Source organism: Lutra lutra, chromosome 2, assembly GCF_902655055.1.
Source record: "Lutra lutra chromosome 2, mLutLut1.2, whole genome shotgun sequence".
In the NCBI taxonomy this organism is placed as follows: Eukaryota; Metazoa; Chordata; class Mammalia; order Carnivora; family Mustelidae; genus Lutra; species Lutra lutra.
This window is the reverse complement of record NC_062279.1, coordinates 73,096,634-73,123,879: the sequence shown is the minus strand read 5'-3', so window position 1 is coordinate 73,123,879 and position 27,246 is coordinate 73,096,634. Positions and strand designations below refer to the sequence as shown.

Here is a 27,246-nt window from a genome sequence, read left to right as displayed (position 1 = left end):
TATTTAGCATGGTATCTGGAAGTTAGGAAAGGTTTCCACCATGAAGTGACTTGAATTTTTTTTTAAGATTTTTGTTTGTTTATTTATTTATTTATCTACATATTTGAGAGAGACAGAGTGCATAAGCTGGGGGTAGGGAAAGAGGGAGAGGGAGAAGCAGGCTCTTAGCTGAGCAGGGAGCCTGATGTGGGGCTCACTTCCAGCACCCTGGGATCATGACCTAAGCCGAAGGCAGATGTCCAACAGACAGAGCCACCGAGGTGCCCCTTGAATTGGTTTTTGATTAATTACTTTTTTTTTTAAGATTTTATTTATTTATTTGAGAGAGAGACACTGAGAGAGAGCATGAGCGAGGAGAAGGTCAGAGAGAGAAGCAGGCTCCCCGTGGAGCTGGGAGCCCGATGCGGGACTCCATCCCGGGACTCCAGGATCATGACCCGAGCAGAAGGCAGTCGTCCAACCAACTGAGCCACCCAGGCGTCCCTTGAATTGGTTTTTGAAGGATGCACAGGAATCAGTCAAAACAAGGAGGAAAAGATCTTTAGAAAAAAATAATATTCTGCATAAAGAAGCAGGTACATTGGAAGTTGTACAAAAAGGTTCATGTGTGAACCACAAACCTCTTTTGATGAAATGGCGTGTCACAAATCTGAAAATAGTGGGAGAACCTATAAGATATAGGAACACTATTTTTTAAATAAAGACTTAAACTTTATCATCAAAGTTACCATTAAAGTTTGTAATTCCTTCATAAACTGCTCAAATTTTGGTATTTCAATTTTATTTCAGAAGTTGAAAATAATTAATTGGAATGTTTTGCAAATAAAATCTGAGATCTTGCTTTTTTAATTTAAAAATTTTTAGAAGATTTTATTTATTTATTTTGACAGAGAGAGAGCGAGCACACAAGCAGAGTGAGGGGCAGAAGGAGAAGCAGGCTCCCTGTTGAGCAAGGAGCCTTATGTGGAACTTGAACCCAGGACCCTGAGATCATGACCTGAGCCAAAGGCAGATGCTTAACTGACCAAAGCAACCAGGCAGGCATCCCTGATCTTGCTTTTTAAATGGGTAAATGAAGGAGAATTTGTTATGGGGAACTGGCTGATGATGCAATAAGTGCATCATCAATGTAACTAGGGCTGAGGCCATAGTTATGAAAATAAAAAAGGAAAACAATATCTGTAAGATTGTATGTAATGAAAACCAGATAACTTTGTTCTAGAGTAAAAGGAAGAGACATAATCCTATAATGGATGTTGGTAGCTGATACTTTAAAGCCAAGAAGGAGACATTATACTATTGGACTTGAGGAAATATAGGGGGAAATAGCAATTTTGGAGTAAGATAGAATGACTTTTTTTTTTTTTTTAACATTTCACTGCAACACGTCTAAGCAAATGAATCCAAAAGTCAGAAATAAAAGAAGTGAAAAATGGTCGTATATTATGGATCTTAAAGGAAAAAATCACATGATTGATCTTCCAATCTCTATATTGATGAAAAAGTGAACTGAATAAAGTTGCTCTTCAAAGTACATTTCTTGCTACTCAAAATCCAGGGTTATAATCATTCTACTCTCTGAATATGCCAGTGCATATCTGAGGATGTCTGGGTAACCAAACGTGTGCACGTTCCTATGCTTATGGGACATCTGTTGCTTTGATCAATGAGAAAACAGCTGATTCTTATTAACAGAATTATGTGCCATTAAATATATCAGATATACAAATAACTTGCCCTGAAATATTATTCCTTGCAAACTGAATTGATGGAGGTCTAATAATAAAATAAGACAAAAATGAGAAATAGGTGGAGTCAAAATGTTGAAATGTAACCAAAATGTTAACATGAGTTTTTGTTACTTTGGAAAAACTTCTCAGCAAATTACTCTAAAATGCTCAACAGCTACATTCACTAGATTCTCTTAGAAGACTGGAAGCATGTCTTTTTTTTTTTAATCTTTGTATTGATAACAATCAAAATAGTTTTGATTAAAAACAATAGCTGTCTGTTAATTAGGTGAAAACAATGAATGGCTCAGTTTCTTTGCAATGATTGCTGTTTTCAATCAATAAGTTTTTTTTCCATTCAATAAAATTCTTAGTATATTAATTCTATTTACATAATACACTTGGAAAGACTTTCAAGATTTTTTTTTTAAAGATTTTATTTATTTATTTGACAGACAGAGATCACAAGTAGGCAGAGAGGCAGGCAGAGAGAGGAGGAAGCAGGCTCCAGAGAGCCCGATGCGGGGCTCGATCCCAGGACCCTGAGACCATGACCTGAGCTGAAGGCAGAGGCTTTAACCCACTGAGCCACCCAGGTGCCCCGACTTTCAAGATTTTAATGTAATCTATCAATTTTTGTATGTATTTCCCTACTTTAAACATATAATCTTCTACTTCTAATCCCTTATTAAATACACTATGACCACAAAAGTGTTGTGAGAATGACCTATTTTTTTTAAATTATAAAAATAGAAAAAAATTTGTTTGTATATTTAGAAAGTGATTGGGTAAGTATGGTGGAGAGAAAGAAAAAGTATAAGTTAATATTAATCGGCAAAATGACTTTCAAATAACTATGCTTTTTTTATAAACAGAGAGAGGATGTCTTGAAAGGTTTTTTATTTTTTTATTTTTAAGCATTGCTGATAAAAAGAGTTAAATGTTCATGTATGAAAATGATCACACTGGGTTCTAAATTGGTTATCATAAGGAGATTCTGAAAAACCCAAATGATGAGTAGAGTTAATTGAAATAAGGGAATAGAAGACGATATGACTAAAGGTTCATAGACCTTTATCTCCCAGGATACAATTAAAAGTTATACAACAGAACTGAGAATCTTGTAAAACACAGCTGGTGATACAATATGTGAATAATTGCTGCCTCAGAGGAAGATGAATAAAGCAGAATGATTTCAGTTCATGGTAGGGTTTATAAAAGTCTTATTTGGAGCAGTCATTTCTCATAGCAAGTGGAGATGGAAAGCATATCAATTTCGGTAGTCTTCAATTCAACTGCACTGTAAACAATATTAAGATTACATGAAATATTAACTTAAAAGTTCAAAGAATGAACCGTAAAACTCTCTCATAGCCCAAAGGAATATCAGAGAAATGTAAGTTCAATGAAATTTTGTTAGTATCAGAAGTAATTTATTTAGATATACAAAGCAGGTTGGCTACAGAACTAGAATTTCAATGCTAAGCAAACTGATTTTTTTAAAGATTTTATTTATTTGAGAGAGAGAGAGAGAGAAAGTGAGAGCACGCAGAAGTGGGGAAGAGGCAGAGGAAGAAGAAGGGAGACAAGCAGACTCCCCTGCTGAGCAGGGACCCCCAAATGCTGGTTTAGATCCCGGGACCCTGAGATCATGACCTGAGCCTAAGGCAGATGCTTCATTGACTGAGCCATCCCAAAGCAATCTGATTTTTTATACTTTACTTAGCCACTTTTATTATTAGTTGGACTGATAATAATTCTATAAGACATGAATGTATGTGTATCATGCATATGTGTCAATGTATATTACATGCTGCATTTGTATATACTATATATGACAGGGAAAATATGACACATATAATGTTATTTGTTATATAGTGGTTATATATATGTATGCATATGTCTATACACATACATATGCATATGTCTATACACATACATATGCATATGTCTATACACATATGTATATATCCAGGTTATACGTGTGTGTGTGTGTGTGTGAAACAAAATGAACAAAAACTATAACAGGTTAGAACTTGGAATTTTGTGATAAAATTTGAATACTAAGAAAATATAAAAACAAAACTCATTCTATATTTTATGATATTTCCTAAAGAATTGCCAAACAAGTCACATTTCAATTTATATGCCCATGACTTATAGAGGTTCAAAATGAGATAATGGTATCAGTTATTTTGTCATTCTCTAGAACATTTATTAATAGAGAAGACCCTATTTTTTTGTTAAGCGTTTGATAGGTGTTGGTGGTGGTGTTAGGAAAAATACAAAGAAGTCTTGATGTTTGCAAATTCAGTTAGGTAAACATTTTCTCTTAAAAATGAATACATTCAATGACAATTGTAGACATCTTTCAATTTCTAGATTCTATGAATATTTCCTTCGATAGCTATTGTTCAAACTGCACAATTAAATTTAAATATTCTCTACATTGTACTAACTATTCTTAAAGAATATTACCTGCATATGTAGGACCAAGTGTTATCTATTTGAACAATGTTTAAATATATAACACTGTTTCCTTCTCCCTCCTCCTTTTTCACTAGATATTTTGTGTTTTAAAAGCTTAGCCTTTGAAGAAGGGCTGTGGAAGTATATTGTTATGAATTTTTGCAAAAACAAAAGTTGTGTCTTTATCAAATTTGTGTGTATACACACACATTCATATATGATTAGTAGGATCTAAACAAAATGATAATACTGGATATTTTTATGTGAAGGATCATAGATAATGATCATTTTCTTCTTCAAGTCTGTATTCTGTAATGAAAAAGGATTATGTTTCATTATAGAGGAAAATAATTATTTTTTAAAGAAAAAAAGCTATTTGGTGAGTCAAATAACAACAAACAACAAAAAAATTTACTGTTTTTAAAAAAGGGAGTTTCGTGGAAAGTAGGACTATTATAGTTGTTATAAATAATATGAAAAGTCTGATAGTCAAACTTTCTGTATATCTATATAGGATAATCAAATGTAAAAATGCTTAGGAAGATTAATTTAATGAGGACAATTCAGTTGCTGAAACCTATAAAAATGCAATTTGCTGAGGCTGGCTTTAATATCTGATGTATACAAATTGCTGATGGGTAGGAAGAATAATTGCAGAGACTTTTAGGAACTCTAAAATTTATAGTTAGTACAAAAATCCTTGATGAGTACTTTAAATGCCATGAAATGTTCAGTTATGAAGTAACGTTCTGTTTATACACTCTGTCACACTCACTAGTCAAAATTAATAGTACCTTCCAGGTAATAGTGTTGAAATCACCTTAAATTTAGTTTCTTGGCTGGAGAGGAATTTTTGCTTAGATCTTATATCTTAACACTTCAAAAATTCTTATTAAGTGTCACAGATCAAACACTTGAAATACCATAATATTTCACAGGAAGTTGGAACATTCATTTGTTAGGAATGGCAATTGTAGAAGAATCAATCCCACTTACTGGCCTATGTCTGCTTCTTTTTTTTTTTTTTTTTTTTTTAAGATTTTATTTATTTGACAGACAGAGATCACAAGTAGGCAGAGAGGCAGGCAGAGAGTGGGGGGAAGCAGGCTCCCTGATGAGCAGAGAGCCGATGCGGGGCTCGATCCCAGGACCCTTGGATCATGACCTGAGCTGAAGGCAGAGGGTTTAACCCACTGAGCCACTCAGGCACCCCGCTATGTCCGCTTCTTAAAGGGTGTACACAAAAGATCTTTCCCAGACTCCCTTGGGTTACACTGGGACCATGTGACCTATAGTAGTCAGTTAAGAGTTGGTGGGAGTTTTCAGGATTTTCTTTCCCTCCATTTTGGCTTCAGGCAAAGTGTTCTAATGCTTCTGTTTCTACATACATACTGCCTGCGTTTCAGTGTAGCAGGAGAGCCAGAGAAAAGCTTTCTGACCCAAAGAACTGTTAGATGACCCAGCAGTGTACTTGTTTTTGGAGGCTTCAGGGTTGATTCTGTGGCATAGTCAACTCTACCTTGACAAATACAGGAATGCTAACCTGTAGCTGAAGAATGATGTGCTTCTGTGTTAGTTTCCTAATGTTAAGCTATTTCAGTTTGGGCAATACCATATATAACTTGTTTTTTTTTGTTGTTATTTTTTTTTTTTTTTGTAATGAATTCATTTTTTCCAACACTCCAAAATTTTACCTGATCCTTCTTTTGTCCAAAGCACATATAAGTGGGCCCCATCATTATTCTCTGCTTATTCCCAGGAGTTGTAATGGGAAGGAAAAAGTAGCCCATATAACAATAGAAATTGCTTTTTCTGTAATCCAAAGCAGGAAGTCTCATTTGTTTAAGTGATGAATCTATTGTTGAGAAACAGATGGATTGAGGTAGAGAGAAGATGTTTAGACAACATAACTTTTTGTGTATACTAAGTGACAGGAATTTAGGGTAGAGGGATGGCAGCTGAAGTGTTACATAGAAGAAGCTTTTTCTACTTCAATAGATATTTGACATATATATCTCTCTGTATAGACAGCAATCTGAGTAGTTATATATTTAATAATATATTAAATCTATTATTAAAATAATTTATATTTAAATATAAATACATTTAATAACCAGTTTCTGGAGTTAGGATTCTATATTCAAAACTTCTGTATCACTTACTCGTCGTATGTTCTGTAACAAGTTACTTAACTCTCCCCTGTCTCAGTTTCTTCATCTGCAAAATGAAGATAATCATAGCACATTCCTCTTAGGAGTTTTGCAAGAAGAAAATTAAATAATGATGATAAGTAAAACCTCTTGGAAGTCTCAGTTACGCCAGTTTTGCAGATGTAAACTTTCACAGAAACACCTTTCATTCTCTGAACTAAATTATATGGTTACCCCACACATAATACCCCTAGAAAAGTTACTGTTCAAAAATAAGTGTTCAAACATATTAAGTAATTTATTAGTAGTACTACTGTTGATATTAGTATTGATTGATTTAAATGATAAATATATTTAGTATGTCTTTTATGGGAATTGGATTGTGTTGAAAATTTCAGTGAAGTCTTATCCTACCCCTTTTTTACACCACAAATTGTCCCATGACAGGAAGTGTTTATTTTCAGGTTATTTCTATTTTGATTAATACTTATCCAGTAGCTTTATAAATATTTAGGGATGCATTTCTTTCTTTTTTTTTTTTTTTTAATTTATTTATTTGACAGAGAGAGATCACAAGCAGGCAGAGAGGCAGGTAGAGAGAGAGGAGGAAGCAGGCTCCCTGCCGAGCAGAGGGCCCAATGCGGGGCTCGATCCCAGGACCCTGCGATCATGACCTGAGCCGAAGGCAGCGGCTTAACCCACTGAGCCATCCAGGTGCCCCATGGGATGCATTTCTTGATTAACTAATAAAATTATATAAAGATGATTGCATCATTTAAGAATCCATGATGCAACTGTGGGAAAACATAAGCCAACCTGGCTAACAGTAAGGAAAACAAAAACAAAAACAAACAAACAAACAAAAAAACAAGTATATCAAAAAGCTGGAAAGCCAAGAAAAAGACCCAAGTTCACATAAAGTTTGAGCTATTAAATCAACATACTTTGCCAAGAATCTTTAATCAATATTAAAGTTTAACCTCTGACTTAACTCAGTGGTCCACAGTAGCCCTTACCTCCCATCTTTCGTCAACAAAATACCTGTGGCTGTTTTAGACTTTAAAAGTACATCATACCACGTATATTTATTGGTATAATAAATTGATTCATTGTCCAGTTCCTGAAATCCACAGGTGGCAAAAATCTACAGGATCCAGTGCTTGAGTTAGGATCAAAGTCATGGCCAACCCTATTATAAGTACATCCTTGGAAAAGGGCAGAATTCCTAAAGAAAATAGGGTATGGGGAATAAGAAGAGAGAAATATATTCTGAAAAAGACACCAACAAATGTTCACTGAAGTCTGCTCAAGTACATGATAAATGTAGATGGAATAAACAGTTATTTTGCTTGGATTAAACTATGTCAGTGTTAACAGGAAATGCTAGATCTTTTTTTTTTTTTTAAAGATTTTATTTATTTATTTGACAGAGAGAAATCACAAGTAGGCAGAGAGGCTGGCAGAGAGAGAGGAGGAAGCAGGCTCCCTGCTGAGCAGAAAGCCCGATGCGGGGCTCGAACCCAGGACCTGGGATCATGACCTGAGCCGAAGGCAGCGGCTTAACCCACTGAGCCACCCAGGCACCCCAGGAAATGCTAGATCTTAAAGCATGAATTTGACATTAATTAACTGTAGTTAATTTTATCTTAACAAACAATTTCATAGTTACATATATCAAATTGATGAAGTTCCCCTCTATTCCTAGTCTGATGGGAATTTTTGCCATTACTAGTTGTTGAATTTTGTCAGATGTGTATGTCAATTAATATGAAATGATTTTTATTTTTGAATCTGTTAATGTGGCAGATTGAATTTTGAATGATCAATTAGCCTTGCATAATTGTAATGAGTCCCAGTTGATTTTGGTGTATATTTTTCTTATACATTGTTGGATTTAATTTCCTAATATTTTGCTTAAGATTTTGTATCTACGTTCATGGAAATATTGGTCTATAGTCGTCCTTTAAAAAAGTCTTTAACTAGTATTAGAGTAATCCTGATTTCATAGGATGATTAAGAAAGTGTCTTAGGAAGACGTTTTGGAGAAATGGTACTGTACTTCCTTAAATGTTTGGTAGAATTCACTGGCAAAATTATCAAAACCTGGTGCTTTTCACAGGAAACTCTATTCAATGTTTATTCAATTTCTTTAGGAGATCTATAGACCTATTCAAAGTATCTAGTTCTCATGAGTTTTGTAGTTTCTGTCTTCCAAGAAATTTGTCTATTTCATGTATGCTATCAGATGATAAGCATACATTAGTTTATAGTATTCCTGGGGTGCCTGGGTGGCTCAGTGGGTTGAAACCTCCGCCTTCAGCTCAGGTCATGATACCAGGGTCCTGGGATCAAGCCCTGCATTGGGCTCTCTGCTCAGCAAAGAGCCTGCTTCCTCCTCTCTCTCTGCCTGTCTCTCTGCCTACTTGTGATCTCTATCAAGTAAATAAATACATTCTTTATAGTATTCCTCTATTATTCATGAAATGTCAGTGGGATTAGTACTGATGAATCCTCTACTGATATTTGTAATTTGTCTTCTGGGTTCTTTTTTTTTTTTTTTTTTTTTTAATTCCTTATTGTCTCGGCCAGAGGTTTATCAATTTAATTAATCTCTTCATATAAAAAACTTTTGGTTTTGCTGATTTTCTTGTTTTTAATTTCATTGATTTATGCGCTAATTTGTATAGACTTAAATTGTTCTTTTTTGTCTGTTTTCCTAAGGTAGAAGCTTAAATTATTAATTTTAAATCTACTTTCTTTAATATACTCACTTAGTACTATACATTTTCTTCTAACCATTTTTTAAATTTTGATTACTTGTATTTTAACTTTTAAAGTAGTTCAATACATGTCCTAATTTCTCTTGAGATAATTGTTTTTATCCAAGTCTTATTTAGAAATATATTTTTCAATCTCTAAATCTTTTGAGGTTTTCCAGCTATCTCTGTATTAATTGTTTTTAGTTTAATTCCATTCTATTTTGAGGACATATTTTATTTATTTATTTATTTTAATTTGTTAAGGTGTATTTTAGAGCCCAAAACAAGATTTATATTGGTAAATGCTCTATGTAAGCTTCAGAAGAATCTGTAATCTGCTGCTGTTGTCTGGAGTTTCTATAAATGTCAATTAGACCAAGTAGATTGATGGTGCTGTTCAGGTCAACCATATCCTTATTGATTTTCTGCCCACTTGATCTATCAATTACTGAGAATGGAGTAGTAAGTCTCCAACTATGGTAGTAGATTTGTCTTTATCTTCTTTCAGTTCTGTTTTTGATGCTTATATTTTGATGGTCTGTTGTTAGGTATATACACATTTAGTATTGTTATATCTTTTTTGAAAATTCATCCACTTATCATCATGTAATGTCCCCTCTTTCCCTGACCCTTTTCCTTATTTTGAAGTCTGTTTTGTATGCAATTAATATAACTACTCCATCTTTCTTTTGATTCATTCTAACAGTATATCATTTTCTATTACTTTGCTTTTAATCTATCTGTGTTTTCATATTTAGAATAGGTTTCTTATAGGTAACATAGACTTGGGTCATGCTTGTTTTATGCATTCCGATAATATCTGTGTTTTAACAATTGTAATTATATTATTCACATTTAAAGTAATGGTTGACAGAGTTGGATTAATACCTACTATGTTTTTAATTTTTTTTATCAGATTTGCTCTTTGTTTCTTTCTTTTTAGCCCTTTTTCGTCTTAATTAAGCTTCTTATATGATTCCATTTCTGTCTTCTCTTAGCATATTATACTTACTTTTCAAAATATTGTTTAGCAATTTCCCTAGAATTTTCAATATATATTTTTAACTAATTTAAATATTTGATGTAACATTACACCATTTCTCATGTAGCTCAGGTACCCTATATCTGAATACAATAAACTTCCTTTTCCTATCCCTGTATATTACTGCCATTTGTTCTATTTTTTATATGCCTTAATCTCTCAATAAATTTATGTTATTTTAAATAGTCATCTTTTAGATAAATAATTAGAAAAATAAAATATTTTATTTGACTTTAATTTATTCTTTCTCCATTGTTCTTCTTTCCCTGTAGATCTGAGTTTCTGATGTATATAATTTTCCTTTACCCTGAAAAACTTCTTTTTTTAAAAGATTTTATTTATTTATTTGACACAGAGAGAGAGAGATCACAAGTAGGCAGAGCAGCAGGCAGAGAGAGGGGGGAAGCAGGCTCCCTGATGAGCAGAGACCCTGGTGTGGGGCTCAATCCCAGGACCCTGAGACCATGACCCAAGCCAAAGGCAAAGGCTTAACCTACTGAGCCACCCAGGTACCCCATACCCTGAAAAACTTCTTTTAAAATCTCTTGCAAGTCAGGTCTGCTAGCAAGGGATTCTCAATTTTTGTTTGAGAAAATTACTATTTTTCCTTCACTTGAAGGATGATTTTCTACATATGGAAATCTCAGTTGGTGGTATTTTTCTATTAATACTTTAAACACTTCACTCTGGGGACCTCAGCTAGTTAAACATCCAACTCTTGATTTTTGGCTCAGGTCATGATCTCAGCATCATGAGATTGAGGCCTGCATTGAACTCCACACTCATTGAGGAGTCTGCCTGAAGATTCTCTCCCTCTTTCCCTCCCCCCACTCTCTTCTCTCTCTCCCTCAAATAGATAAACAAACCTTTCAAAAATAGGTACTTTACTTTCTTTTTGCTATGTGATTTCTGACAAAATGTCCACTGTAATTCTAATTTTTTTTTCTCCATAGATTGAGTAAATTCAAAGATTTCCTGGCTTTTTTCAAGATGTACTCTTTTTATAGTTTGAATACAATATGCTTATCTTTAATTTTTTGTTTGTTTGTTTTGTATTTATCCCTTTTGGTGTTCTCTGAACTTCCTGGATTTGTGGTTTGTTGTCTGTCATTAGTTTGGGGAAATTCTAGGTCATTATTATTTCAAATATTTCTTCTACTTTGTTGTTTCTTCTTCCAGTGTTCAAATTACATTTATGTTACATCTCTTGAAATTTTCCTGGAGTTCTTGGATAAACTGTCCTAGTTTTTTGTTTCCCTTTCCTTTTCTTTTTGCATTTTATATTGGGAAGTTTAAATTGATCTTTTTTTAAACTTACTTATTTCCTTAGCCATATCGTCTTATGATGACATATCAGACATTCTTAATTTTAATTATTTAATTAATTAACTTGACAAGTTTATCCTTGTGGAGGGCTCCACTGTGATCCGCTTTTGTTATACAGGATTTCTATCCACACAGTGATAAGTTGTGGAGTAAGGAAAGCATTTGATCACCTCCCTAAAATGTCAGCATTATAATTGGTTGTGTCTGGGTTAATACTAATCTTATGAGCCCACTGGAGGTTTCCTTCATTTCTGTTGTTTTTATTTCTAACATTTCCTTTTGATTCTCTCTTAGAGTTTCCATCTCTCTGCTTACATTATTCATCTTTTCTTGCATTTTAAAAATTTTTTCCATAAATCCCTTAACATATTAATCATAGCTATTTTATTTTATTTAAAAAAATATTTTATTTATTTATTTATTTGACAGAGAGAGAGAGAGAGACCACAAGCAGGGGCAGAGTGAGAAGGAGAAGCAAGGAACCTGATGTGAGATTCAATCCCAAGACCTTGGGATCATGACCTGAGCTGAAGGCAGTTGCTTAACTGACTGAGCCACCCAGGTGCTCAATCATGGTTACTTTAAATTCCTTCTCTGATAACTCCAATATCTGATGCTTGTATTACCTCTTCAGACTTTTTTTTTCTCCTTGCCTTTTAGTATTCCTTGTGATTTTTTGTTCAAAGTTAAGCGTAAGGTATTAGGTAATAAGAGTTGATTTAAATAGGCACTTTGTAAGTCATTTTATGGTAACCTTCATAAGAATTGTCTTGTGTTTAATGTTTGTTGTAACTGCAGGTACAGAAACCTGTTTGCTCTAGTTTACTTGCTTTTGTTCCCTCTGATGGCTTTGGGCTTTCCTAAGTACCTCTTCTCTGAAAGAGGCTTAATCTTTCAGGTCTTTCAGCTTTATTACATTGCTATTTTACTAGAGCTGTGTTGTTATAATGATAAGGTATAGCAGAGGGACACTACTGTATAATCCTATGATTAAGTTTTAGTCTTCAGTGGGCTTATATTCTTGGCTGTCATCTTCACTAGTGTTTTCTAGTCTTTTTCTCCATTCGTTGAGACAGGCAAACTCAAGGGTGCTAGAGTGGAAGAAAGATCCCTTTCTGGGTATAAGTCTTTGTTCCTGAAATATAGTCAGTGTATGAAAAATGTTCTTGATGTATTTCACAAGTGTGACTCTTGCTTTCCCATTTGCAAGAACCATAAGAGGATCATTGGACCTTTACTATGAAAACCTCATGGGGTTTTTGGAGTAAAAGTCATCAAAGTACAGGGACTTATCTGAAACTGCAGTCCCACGAGTTTCACACTCTTAAGCTAGTCTGCATTCAGTCTCTATACCTTGTCACTTACTTAACTGTTTCTCCTAGATCATGGTTCTGGGAGCTTCTGCAGATTTCAGTTGCAACTATCTGAATCATTCTATCTGGATTGTAAGTTGATGGTTTGCCCTGAAACCTCAGTTATCAGATGGATCGAAGAAAAGTTATTAATTTTCATTTGTTAAGTTTTTCCTTATCATAAGAATAGGTTTGACAACCTCCAAATTTCTCTTTAAAAAAAATTATTTATTTATGCATGAGAGACAGAGAAGGAGAGAGAGAGGGAGGCAGAGGGAGAAGCAGGCTCCCTGTGGAGCAGGGAGCCCGATGCAGGACTTGATCTCAGGACTCCAGGATCATGACTTGAGCTGAAGGCACACTTAACTAACTGAGCCACCCAGGTACGCTCCAAATCTCTTTATATTTAAGCTGAGTGTATAGTTATCTAGAGATATAAATACAATAATTTCAAATGTGATTATTATATTGTAATGACCTCAGAAACTCAACATGACTACTTCAAGCAAATTTTAAGTAAAAGAAGTTATGTTGCATAAATTATAATCATTAATCTTGATATTAAAATTCTTTAAATTAATCAGGTTTTTGACATGCAGTGTATTTTGTGACCTATTGGAGCAATGTGGAGACTATTACAAAATATTACAAAATGGGATGATTTTTGAAAAATGTTTAATCAATGATGACAGGAATGATTATATTTATTCTCTCTATGTTTGAATATGTTTTAAGTGGTGGCTTACAAAACATTTCTTTGATGTTTGGCAGGAATGGGAGTCATTTTGGATTTTTTTTTTTCAATTTAGAATGTTAGGCCACAAAAAAAAGATATTACATATGTATACTTATGTTTTGTCCTTCCTTTAAAAAAGTACATCAAAGCCAATGCAGCCATACAATAAATCTCTGTGTTTGGAGGGGTTACTGTCTCTTTGCTCGTTTGTTTTTACAGACACTTTTAGAATTTTTATTTGGATTACAGAATAGATACACAGAAAATTCTATTGTGTAATTATTTATACTTCATTTCTAAGGCTATATTTAATGTGAGCATGAATGCTGAAATTTTTAACCTTCTACTTACACAGTGGCTATACTCCTAGGCTCTAGAAATCACCAATGTAAAAGTTAACCAGACCATTTCTTTTCTTATATCAACTGTTTGAGTTCCTTACAGATTTTGGATATTAATTTCTTGTCAGATGTATTTTTACAAAAATTTTCCAATGGGTACATTGTCTCTTGTTTCCTTTTATGAAATAATAGGCAATTTATATAGACTATATATTTATATTACATTTATATAATATTTATTTAATATTTTGTTTTTGACCCTGGTTACTGACAGAACTCCCTTGGAATTTTTTAGGTGATAGGGAGTGTCTTTTGTTCCAGTAAGGCAACTTTTGGTGAGCCCCATCATAGCATCAGAATGGGAGTTGGCCACCAAAAAGACCAAACAAACCATGATTAGAAGCCTGGACTTTCTGACTCACCCTTCATTTTTCAGAGATGGGAAAGGGGCTGAAAATGTAGTTAATAATTGATGATACCTGCATCATGAAGCCTCCAGAAAAATGACAATAGTATAGGATTTAGAGAGCTTCTAGTTTGCTGAACATGTAGAGGTGCTGTGAAAGGGTGCACCTAGAGAGGGCACAGAGACTCTGTACTCTTTACACAAACCTTGTCCTAGGTATTTCTTTCATCAGCATATTTATTAGTACCCTTTATGATATCCTTTTATAATAAACATAAATGTGTTTCTCTGACTTCCGTGAGCCATTGTAGCAAACATTTAAACACAAGGAATGAGTCATGGTAACTCTGATTTATATACAGGCAGTAAGAAATGCAGGTGACAACCTGAGACTTGCAGCTGGTATCTGAAAGGGGATGGCAGTCTTGTAATACTGAACCCTTCCTGTGGGATCTGATGTTTTCTCAAGGTAGAATAGTGTCAGAATTAAGTGAAGTTGTAGGACACTCAGCTGGTATCAGAGAATTGCTTGGTGTGGGAAAAGAAACCTCACACATTTGGTGACCAGAATTGTCATAAGTGTTCTGTGCAAGCATAAAAACAAAAACAAAAGCTAAAAACAAAAACAAATAAAAAAGGAGGAATGTAGATTTTCTTATAGACCTTTCTTTTGGAGAGACTTTTTAATCTGATGCAATTCCATTGGCCTATTTTTGCTTTTGGTGCCTATGTTCTTTTTGCCATATCTAAAAGTTCATTGTCAAACCAATGTCAAGAGACTTCCCCCTATCTTTTATTTTAGTGGTTTTATGTTTTCAGATACAATGTTTAAGTCTTAATTCATTTTGAGTTGATTTTTTGTGTATGGTATGAGATAAGGGCCCAATTCCATTCTTCTGCATATGGCTATCCAGTTTTCCTAATAACATTTATTGAAGAGCCTGACCTTTATTTATGGCGTGTCCTTGGCACCACTGTTACACATCAATTGACCATAAGTATGTGGATTTATTTCTGGGTTCAATTCTGTTCCCTTGGTCTATATATATGTGGTTATGTTAGTGTCCTGCTTTTTTGATTATTGTAGCTTTTGAAATAAAGTAATGTGCTTCTTTCAGCTTTCTCTTCTTATTCAAGATTGCTTTGGCTGCTTGGGATTCTTGTAGTTTGATATGAATTTTAGGATTTTTTTCTCTGAAAATGCCATTGAAATTTTCATAGAGATTGCATTGAATTTATAGATTGCTTTAAGTAATATGGACATTTTAACAATATTAACTTCCAATCTATAAATACAGGGTATCTTCCCATTTGTTTATGTCTTCTTTAATAATAATCAATGATTTCTAGTTTTCAGGGTGCAGTTATTTTGCCTCCATGGTTAATTTATTTTTAAGTATTTTATTTTTTATTGATGCTATTTGCAAATAGGTTTGTTTTCTCAATTTTGTTTTTAGATAGTTCATTGTTAGTGTATAAAAATGCTACTGACTTATGTATATTGATTTTGCATCCTGCAACTTTCTGAAAGTGTTAATTAGATCTAACAGTTTTTTGGTATCATGTTTAGGATTTTCTGTTGATAGGATTATATAATCTGTAAAAGGGACAATTTTACATTTTTCTGATTTGAGTATCTTTTATTTCTTTATCTTGCTTAATTGCTCTGGCTAGGACTTGAAGTGCCATATAAAGTAGTGGTCAGTGGGCATCCATTTTTTGTTGTTATTGTTGTTTTTCCTAATTTTAGAGAAAAGATTTAAACTTTCCACCATAGAGTATGATGGTAGCTGTGGATTTTCATTATATGAAATTTATTATGTTAAGATGCATTCTTTCCATACCTTATTTGTTGAGAGCTTTTATCACAAAAGGATGTTAAATTTTGTGAAGTGTTTTTTTCCATCTATTATGATCATATGATTTTTCCATCATTATGCTAATGTGGTGTTTTACATTTATTGGTTAGTATATGTTGAGCTATACTTGGATTTAAGAGATAAATTTCACTTGACCATGGCATATGATCATTTTAATGTACTGTTTTGTTCAGTATTTTCTTGGGGGATTCTGCATGAGGAATACATTTGCCTGAGATATCAGCCTGTAATTTTCTTTTCTTATAGTATCCTTTTCTGGTTTTGGTACAGGGTAATTCTGGCTTCATAAAATAAATATTTTATTTTATATAATAAAATTTTATTTTATTTTATAGAGGGAGTAGTCTTTCCTCTTTAATTTTTGGAAGAGTATAATAAAGTTTAATGCTAATTCTTCCTTAAAATTTTGTTAAAATTTATCAGTGAGGTCATCTGTTCCTGAGATTTTCTTTGTTGGGAGTTTTTTTTTTTTTTTTTTTTAATTACTGTTCAGTCTTCTTACACATTTGTCTGTTCTGTTTTTCTATTCATGGTTCAGTCTTGATAGATTTGATATTTCTATAGATTTGTACATTTCTTCTGGTTATTAAATTTGTTGAAATATAATTGTTCATAGTAGTGTTTTATGATCTCTGTATTTGTGGTTTCAGTTGTAATATCTGTTTCATTTATAATTTTAGTTATGAATCCTGACTTTTTTAATTAGTTGGTTGAGCTAAAAGTTTGTCAACTTTGTCCTTTTCAAAAAGACAACTCATTCATGTTTTCTATTATTCTTCTGGTCTCTGTTCCATTTATTTCCACGTTGATCTTTGTCATTTCCTTCCTTCTGCCTTCTGCTACTGATTTAGGTTTTTTTTTTTTTTTTCCCCTAGTTCCTTGAGGTATAAAGTTAGACTGCTTATTTGAGTTTTTTTTTCTTAGTATAGACATTTGCCATTATAAACTTCCCTGTTAAAATTGTCTTTGCTGCATCCTATAGGTTTTGATATATAGTGTTTCCATTTTTGTCTCAGGATATTTTTTTTAATTTCCTTTTTGATTTTCTCTTTGATCTACTGGTTGTGGATCAGAAGGGTATTGTTTCATTTTCATGTATTTGCAAATTTTCTAGTTTTCTTTGTGTTTTAGTTTTATACCATTGTTACTGTTGGGGGTTCTTGACATGTTTTCAACCTTCTTAAACTGGTTAAGTTTTGCTTTGTGAATACCCAACTTTTGTATCAATGTGGACAGGGCTGGAGGAGAATATGCTGAGTGAAATAAATCAAGCAGAGAGAGTCAATTATCATATGGTTTCACTTACTTGTGGAGAATAAGGAATAATGGAGGATATTAGGAGAAGGAAAGGAAAAGTGTGTTGGGGGAAATCAGAGGGGGAGATGAACCATAAGACACTGTAGACTCTGAGAAACAAACAGGGTTTTAGAGGGAGGAGGGTTGGGGGGTTAGGTGAACCTGGTGGTGGGTATTAAGGAAGGCACGTGTTGCATGGAACACTGAGTGTATTGCATAAACAATGACTCTTGGAACGCTGAAAACATAAAATAAAATTAAAAAAAAAATAAAATAAGTTTAAATAAAATCTTCAGTTACTGCCATAAAAAAAAAAATGTTGTTTTGTGTCTTAACATATGATCTAGCCTGGAGAATATTCTGTACATGCTTGAAAAGAATGAATTTTCTGCAGCTGCTAGATGGGGTGTGAGTAAGTCTGTTAGGTACATTTGGTATACTATGTTTCAACTTTGCATTTTCCTTATTGATTTTCTGTCTGGATGATCTATCCATTGTTGAAAGTGGAGTATTGAAGTCCCCTTCTATTATTGTATTGCTACCCATTTCTTCCTTCAGTTCTATTACCATTTGCTTTGTATTTAAGTACTCCAATGTTGAGTGCATGTATATTTACAACTGTTATATCCTTTTGATGAACTGACCCCTTTGTTATCATAAAATGTCTTTCTTTGTCTCTTTTGGAAGTTTTTGACTTAAAGTCTATTTTGTCAGATATAAGTATCACTTCTATTCCTTTATGGCTATCATTTGTATGGAATATGTTTTTCCCCACCTTTGCTTTCAGCCTATGTGTGTCTGTAAACTAAAGAGAACCTCTTTTAGGCAGCATAGAGTTGTATCTTCTTGTTGCTATTGTCACTTAATCCATTCAGTTACTGTACATATTTTGATTGGAGAACTTGATTCATTTATATTTAAATTAATTATTGATTAGTAAGAACATACTATTGCCATTTTGTTGCATTCTATCTTTTAGTTCCATTGATCCTCCTCCTTTTCTTACTATCTTCCTTTATGATTTAATGATGTTTTGTAATGCCATGTTTTGATTCCTTTCCGAAATTCTGGACCCTGGATCTCCGGACACTAGCTTGGTAATAGGGTGATCCCAAAATCTGGGACTGCAGGGGACAGTTTGGTGTTAGGGAGGGCCTAGAGTCTCGGTCTGTGGGGTCTATTCTGGTGCTGAGGCAGACTTGGAGCCTGAGGCTATGGGAGTCAGCCTGGCACTAGGTTTGCTGAGACAGGACTGATGCTTGGGTCAGAAGTAAATTTAGGTGTTCACATCACTCTTTTTTCCCTATAAGTAGGACATCTCTCTGTCGAGTGTGCTGCTTGGGCTCCAGGCAGGGTGATTGGGTAATGTGAAATTACCTTTCTACTTTCTTCAAAACATCTTTTCTTATTTTTGTACTCCATCTAGGTGCTGTAATCTTCTACTGGATTCCTTAGCTCTTGTGAAGGTATTTTTATGAATGAATAACCACTCTTCTCGACTCAATTTATTTTTTTCCCCTTTTGTTCCACTTCAACTACCCTCCCTTTTCCACTGCAACAGGTTGGCCTTTTTAATCTGTGGCTATGCTTTATAACTCAATTGCAGAATCTTGTGATGCCTGCTCCAAGATGTGGTACATTGTGTCCTTGATGTTTGTTTTTACACCTGAAATTTCTTCAGTTATTTTGTAGGCTCTTATTTTGTATATTGGGGCATTCTTTTTTCTCTAGGCCAAATCCCATCAACAGAATTTCCCTTAAGAATATGTTTCAGTGGGGCGCCTGGGTGGCTCAGTGGGTTAAGCCGCTGCCTTCGGCTCAGGTCATGATCCCAGGTCCTGGGTTCGAGCCCCACATCGGGCTTTCTGCTCAGCAGGGAGCCTGCTTCCTCCTCTCTCTCTGCCTGCCTCTCTGCTTACTTGTGATTTCTCTCTGTCAAATAAATAAATAAAATCTTTAAAAAAAAAAAAAAAGAATATGTTTCAGGGCAGAGTGTTGAGCAGTGGTTCAAATGTTGGTGCAAATGTTTCATTCACATCTACACTCCACTGCTCAAACACTCACCAAATATTTAATGTATGACCCAGTACTTAAAGGTGTTGATTTTGCCTTTATAAAATTATATCTGGTCATTACTCATAATTTTATAGCATTTCATCCTATTCTGAAGAAACAGATTTTAAATATTTAAATGTATCAGATCAACAATTTATGAGACTCAGTTATTAGATTATCAGATTAAATATTATCTTACTATAAGCAAGATACTTTAAGTACTTGACAATATAATATTATACATAATATAAAATATAATTATTGTAAATAGTGCCTTTTTTTTTTACGAGTCTGACATTAGAGAGAAGGATTAACTTCCATCTCGCAAGTTACCTGTTAACATTTTCTTTTTTGGCTTCTAATATTATAAATCCATCTATATCATATTTTAGTGTAGTGTAGTATTACAGAAAGATTCTCATATACAGAACATGTGTGTCCTGCCCATATGTGTTTACTGATCAAAATGACACTTTGATTAAAGGCCAACTTTTCAACTGTCAGCTACTTGATTTCTTGATTTTCAGCATTCAAAAGAAGCATTTCACATAATTTCTTCCAGATCCAATTACTACATAAAAATCTCAAGTACACTTTGTGCACTCTGGTAAACATTGCATTTTTTTTTTTCTCAATGCCCATCATTTAAATAAGAAATTTCGATATGGTTTATTTAATATAAAATCAAGAAAATTCAACTGAAAAATTGTATAAGAACATTAGTAGATAAATATGTGAATGTGTATGTTCTTCAATAAATAGAAACATAAATTGTGAAGTCAAACAACTTCCTTGAAATGAGGAGCAGCTACTCTGCTTGAGCCTTGATCATTTCCTTTTTATGACTCTCATTATAACCAGATTAAGTTACACAAACTAGTTTATATTCTAGTTTTTGTTTCAAGATATGTCAGTCTCATTTTGATTATTGTTCACATTTCAACTATTACTTTAGTTATGAAAGCATTTTAGGTTTATTTATAGTTAAATAAAGAAATTGTGTATTTTTGCATAAATTCTTATTGTTGAATTAAAGCACAAAAGAAGGTTATAAGGAAAATAACCAAGAAGTTATAACAAGCAAGAACAATGCCAAAGTATAGATTTGCAACAACAAAAAATAAGCATACTGGATATTTATTGATTTCTTTTATTATCATTATTGAAATTAATACCTTGCTTTAAATTAGTTGAGAACAGTGGCCATCCTTAAATATATTAGTAAGAAATTCTCTTACAAAATTCAAAAAAAGGCAATTCATGATCAGCTTTGATCACTTTGTTTATCATTATAGGCAACTGACCTCTCTAAGGCCATAATCACTGACACAGGGATTCATTCCACAGAAGCCATTAGCCCAATCTTTTCATGTCTCTTCCCAATCACACCTCGATCACACCCTCAATCACACTCCAATCAACCCAATTATATGCTTAATTATTCTTAACCCCATAACCAGATAGTAAAGGGAAAAGGAATTGAAACATGAAATAACTAACTGTCGATCTCATTTAAATAGAATGTAGTCCTAGTTTTGGTTCTTCCCCACTCACCTTTTGCAACAGCAACAAATAAAGGCTGTAATTTGGAGCTTGAAGATCCATCTGAGGAGGTTGAGTTCTTAAAGGATCTTAAAAAACAAAAATGTTTATAAAAGCCCATTAATCCCAGCACCAAAGTGTAGCTGAGGAACCACTGTAAGTGAGAAACCATAGACAAAGACTATTTGCAACAGGTGAGTTGTGTGAGTGGTTTTAAATTTTACCAGTTCAGGAAGATCACAGGAAACTTCATGGGATGACCCAATTTCTCCCCTGTCTTACAACAGTAGAACACACTAGCTTTGCACTGAGGACTCTAGAAGTAGAGGTTTTCTACCCAAGCCATATTAGATAGGTTGTAATTTGTTAAACTTTCAATTTTGTCAATAAGATCAGAAACTAATACATTCTTATGTATTAGAATCCTGACTTCTATGGATATTTGAAGATATTTAAAGAAACACATTTATGAACAAGTAAAGAGTAAAGGAATTCAATAAAAGACTGAGGAAAAAAACCACGTTGAAAATACGCTAAGAAGGATTCTTTTACAGCAGTAATAATGGGACTCAAAGGAAAGAACTTTAACAAATCAACAACGTTTCAGAAACTAAATTTTGGCCCCTCATACTATCTAAGGGGAATAATGATACAAAAGCAAAAAATATAAGTGAAAAAAATATGTCATAGGTTGTGGAATAGAGAGTGTGATATAAATAAAGAGTAAAAATTAGTAAATTTAAGAAAAGATTACAGAGAACTATTATCTAAATATAAGAAGTCCTAGAAGTAGATAAAGAGACTGATGGAAAAGTAATAATATAAGAAATAATTCTGAAGTTTCTCTAAACTGAAGCATATTGATCTTAATTTAAAAGTTTCACTGAATCCCAAGGAATAAAAATTTTAAAAAGGACACACCTGTGTCTTTGGGGTAAATACCCAGTAGTTATACTGCACTTTATTCTTTTCATTTACTAGATTCTTATCACTTGTCACAGCAGTAGACTTACTTTAGATGCTTGATGAATACTTGTGAATTAACATATTAAAACTTGCTTAATTGAGTGCTCTTTGGAGAAAAAAGTTTTAATTCAAATATCCTTGTTATAGATACAGATGGATTTTACTCTCATTTGTTTTTCCATGATTTTTAAAGTTCTGTGTTGCTCTATGATTTGAATTCATTAGACACAAAGAACATATAATGAAATCAATTCTTTAGGTCATAACATTTGAAAATATACTTCATAAAATATTAATTTATTTCCATTTGCTAAAATTTTATCTCTTTCATTCATCTTTTAGGACTGTCTGATGTTTATGCAAATACCCTCAACTTTAGAGATTAAGTCAAATTGATATCATTTTAACCATCTATTATTTTCAAACACAATGAAATTTCTATTTTAATCTAAATATATATTTTATTTTATTAATTTATTTTTGAGGTCCCTGATTTAATTTATCTCTTTTCAAACTGTACTAAGATGGCATTTTTAGATTACTGTATTTTCCCTTCCTCTCTTTTTCCTTTTTCCCTTATTTCTTGTGTCTTTCTCCACAGCCTTCTGCTAATTCCTTAGAGTGAGAAATGAAAAGAGTGAAAGCTATCAATGCATCAATGCAGCCATTTTTTAGAGCAATAAATCCTTTGATCAAGATCTGAAAGCAATTTAACTATTATATATAAATATTTATAAAAAAGAAGTTCAAAGGTTGAATTGTCATCTTCTGCTTTGGGAATATGGGATGCAGGGAACCTAAATGGTATCAATTACACAGTTGGTTATTTAAGAGACAGTCAAGGATACCTTTTATTCTGATCAGAAACAGAGGTCAGGGATAATATTGTCTATAATTCCGTCTCCCAATCTATGTCATTTCATATATACGTTTTTATATATGACCATTGGACACTCGAATGCTTTGAAAAGTACCCTAACTTTCTGGTTCAAAGTGCTTATGTTGAAACTGAGTCTCAATTACCTTATTTTTCCAAAGTTACGAACATGACTGAACTACTTCAATAAAACCAGAATTGTTGATGATTGAGAAAAGGGCAATAAAAATAAAACCAAAAGGTCATGCTAAGGCCAGAAATAGTGAATTGAAATGAAAGTATATGATCCTGGCATTCATATAAAGTAAAATCAACCATGAAAACGCACAATAAGCCGAAGGCTATGTGCAAAGTATCATAAGGAAAAGCTAGTCCTAAATGAATCCCCAAGGAGACTATGCAGAATATCTCTCTGAATGAAAGATGAATTATGAAATACTTGCATGAGTTGAAATTATTTAAATTGATTGAAACAGTAAGCACACTTTGTCATATATTTAGTCACTTCAGGGCACTGATATGTTATTAGTATTCAATGCTAATACTAGTGGGCATATTTGTACAAAAAAAATCTTCTTTTTTTTTTTAAGTGATATGAATGCAGTATTGTTTCCACATGCATACATCCCTCTATAGGCTTAATGAATGTATTTGTCTGTTGCATACATGTATTGTTAGATTGAATATGTGATTGATAGTTCCTTTTTCAGAAATGTAAATTGAATGTTTTTAAAGAATTTTAATCTTACCTTCAACTATGCTAGAAAATAAATGCTATGTGGTTCACCCCCTTTGTAAGGATAATGCAAAATAAACCCCTTTCCATCACTCAAGTGCTAGATTCATCATTTGGGAGTATGCTACATTTTATGTGCAGCTATGAGGGACAGTGTATGTTTAGTAAAGACAAGTCACATAATATCATATTTTTGAGCTCTAGGGAATAAATTGTCTTATTCATCAAATGTGTGTTAGCACCAAATGTATTAGTATTATCATAACAATCACTCTAGATATAGTAGTGAACAAAAAGTATAAAACTCCTCATGTAACATACATTCTAATGGAGATTAGAAAAAATAAGCAGGATGATGACTTAATATGCAATATTAGATAATGATAAGTGATCTGGAGAAAAATAAAACAAGTAAAGGAAATGGATGTTGCTTAAGGTGGGATATATGTATTTATTTATTTATTTATTTATTTTTTTTAAAGATTTTATTTATTTATTTGACAGAGAGAGATCACAAGTAGATGGAGAGGCAGGCAGAGAGAGAGAGAGAGGGAAGCAGGCTCCCTGCTGAGCAGAGAGCCCGATGCGGGCCTCGATCCCAGGACCCTGAGATCATGACCTGAGCCGAAGGCAGCGGCTTAACCCACTGAGCCACCCAGGTGCCCGGATATATGTATTTAAATAGTGTGGAACAAATATAACCATATATATTCATACTTATGAATGAAATGATATGATGTCTGGCATAGTCTTAAAAATAATCTTCAGTCTGATTCAAGGAAATAGGAAATACAAATGAAATAAGATTGATTATGAGTTCATAATTTTTTATATCTGTGTAAAATGTACACGATTATTTATGCTATCTGCTTTTATAAATGTTTGAAAATTTTCATAAGTTCAATAAAAGTACTCATAAAGTATTTCACTGAGAAAATAACATTGGAATGAAGAATGAAGAAAGTTGAAATATCCAGATAGAGGAATAACAATTACAAACTCTTGAAATGCTTGCATGCCTGGAAGACTAAAGATAAAGTATTAGGGTGCCTACCTCAGTTGGTTAAGCATCTGCCTTCAACTCTGGTCATGATCTCAGGGTCCTGGGATTGAGCCCCACATCAGGGCTCACTGTTTAGCAGGGAGTCTGCTTCTCTGTCTCTCTCTTTGCCCCCCCCATTCCACTCCTCCTCCTCTCTCTCTCTCAAATAAATGAATAATATTTAAAAAGATGCGGGGTTGCTACAATGGAATGACAGAAGTTGATAATATTGTAAGATCACATCAATTAAGAGAACAGGAACAAGGTTGTGTAGGTAATTATAGAATTTCTCCATGAGTAAGATGGGAAGCTGTTGGAGAGTTTCAGCAGAGAAGAATGTAATCTGATTGATATTTGAAAAGGACCACTAGGGCTGCCTTATTTAGACTCTACTGAAGGCAATTATGAAATTTTGGAGATCAGTGATTTTGTTATTTTATTTTTTTGTTTGTTATTTCAAAATGCAGAAGATGGTGGCTTAGACAAAATGGTACTAATGGATTTAGTTACAGAAGTTCAGATCCTGGATATGTTTGCAGGTAGCACCAATAAGATTTGTTGAAGAAATAGAACTGAGTTGTGTTTTATGGGAGAAATAAAAGATTCATGGGAGATTGTGAGTTTGGTCCTGGGCAAATGGAAGGTGGTGGGGAAGGCTTTTCTATTAACTAAGACAAGGCTATAGGAAGACTAAATTGGGACCGATGGGATTGTCTTGGTGGTCAAGGGAGACATCAGTGGAAAAGATATTAATGTTTTGATCTTTCAGACTCTTTTTAGAGCTATGCAGATGAGGATCAGATACTAGAAGAGGGACAGACTTGTAGCAAGCATGCAAGATTTTCTTTCAAAAAAAAATTGGAAAAAGCAGAGAGTTTATATTTCTGAATAGTACTTCCATAAAACATTCAAATAGCTCTAGTTCTTAAACTTAGTTTCAGCTTAAGCACAAGGAGCTTATAGATTTGGTTAGTGCCTTCTCTTCCCTGCAGTGTATCTGAGTGGCAGACTATAATCATAGCCCATGACATCATATGCATTTCTCAATCTGCAAATCTATAGAAATAACTGTTACATGGTCACTAATTTGGCACCTGCCACATACCATGACTTTTTCTCTAATTACATGTTTGCTTTGAAAGAAGATAGTTTCTTCCAATCAGTCTTTCCATTTAAAAAGGGCTTTCACATTTATTATATGATTTGATGCTGGCATTGTAGGAACTTTGCAGAAATATCATTTTTCTCATTTTAAAAAATACAAAACTTGATGTTAAGGGGTTAACTGACTTCCTCACTGCTAAGACTAGCTTGCACACAAATAGGACAGCCATCTAAATCACCTAAACCCTTTGCATATATTACTATTATTCTATTACTTGACTATATATATAAAGACACATAAATAAATTTTATGCAAGTGAAATCAATATACAAAATTTTATAATATATAAATGTACACAAAAATAGTTATCTATATGCACACACACACAAACACACACACTTCAATTTTCTACTACTGCACATAAAGCTACCCCCAAATTAGTGGTATTAAACAAAAAATTATTACATTATGCTTACAGACTCTGACTTCAAACATTTAGTCTTTATTCCATGACGAATGGGAGCTAAGATTGAAAGTTTTAGACAATTAAGATCACTGGAACACCTGGAGCCTGGACTCACCTGGATACTTTAAGTTACATATCTTGTACATGGGATGGTATGACTTGAACACTGAATTCTCTTGGGCCAGACAATCGGAATGCCTCATATCTATGTAGGTTGGGTTTTCTCCCAGCATGACAACTTCTGGGTAGTTGGAATTCTTACACTAAGACTCAGGACTTCAGTGATTGAATGTATCTTTATTTAATGAATACTTAATGAAGAATGAATATTTAAGTGAAAAAGGCCCTTTATTACCTAATCTTAAAAGTCACAAATAGCCACTTCTGTCAACTCTATCAAAATATTCACAAGATTCAAGGGAAGTTACCATAGAACTTTTTGTCAAAGGGAGGGGCATAAAATCGCTATCTATAATAGGCAACCAATATTTTATAATGATTAGATTATATATATTACAACAAGATGGCAGCTATCTTCATCATCAACCTCTTTTAAGTGAGGCCCTAATGGGAAACCATTTACCAGTCAATTCTGGAAGTTTCAGAAATATTTCTGGTTCCTTTTAAAAATTGTTATAAGAAGTTGCAGAAAATGTAGATTTATACACATGTGTATTATAACATTTATATTGTTATTTTGTTGATTGCTTGCTAAAAAAGATACTGATTAACTTACCTTCAAATGAAAGAATCAATTAAGCAGTGTAGTAATGTGTACCATGGGCCTAATTCTAAAAATCTGTGAAAGTGCTTAGGAAAAGAATATGACTTCATCTTGGTGTGAGGAAAATCAGTCCTGTCTTTCTGGGAAATGAGGAAGAACCTTTCAGATAGAGGGAACAGTATGTATCAGGTGTGGGGTGCCTGGGTGGCTTAGTTGGTTAAGCATCTACCTTCAGCTCAGGTCATG

The 27,246-nt window shown here is 33.5% G+C and overlaps 1 protein-coding gene across 1 annotated transcript in view; it reads right to left on the bottom strand.

Annotated features, from left to right (window-relative positions):
• Positions 1-2,966: 2,966 nt before the first annotated feature.
• Positions 2,967-27,246, bottom strand: part of LOC125094078 (NADH dehydrogenase [ubiquinone] 1 alpha subcomplex subunit 5-like) — an 80,758-nt gene continuing 56,478 nt past the window's right edge. The window contains exon 4 of the mRNA XM_047719820.1: positions 2,967-3,030. Within this exon, the coding sequence (XP_047575776.1) occupies positions 2,967-3,030 (64 nt within the window). The remainder of the gene's footprint in view (positions 3,031-27,246) is intronic.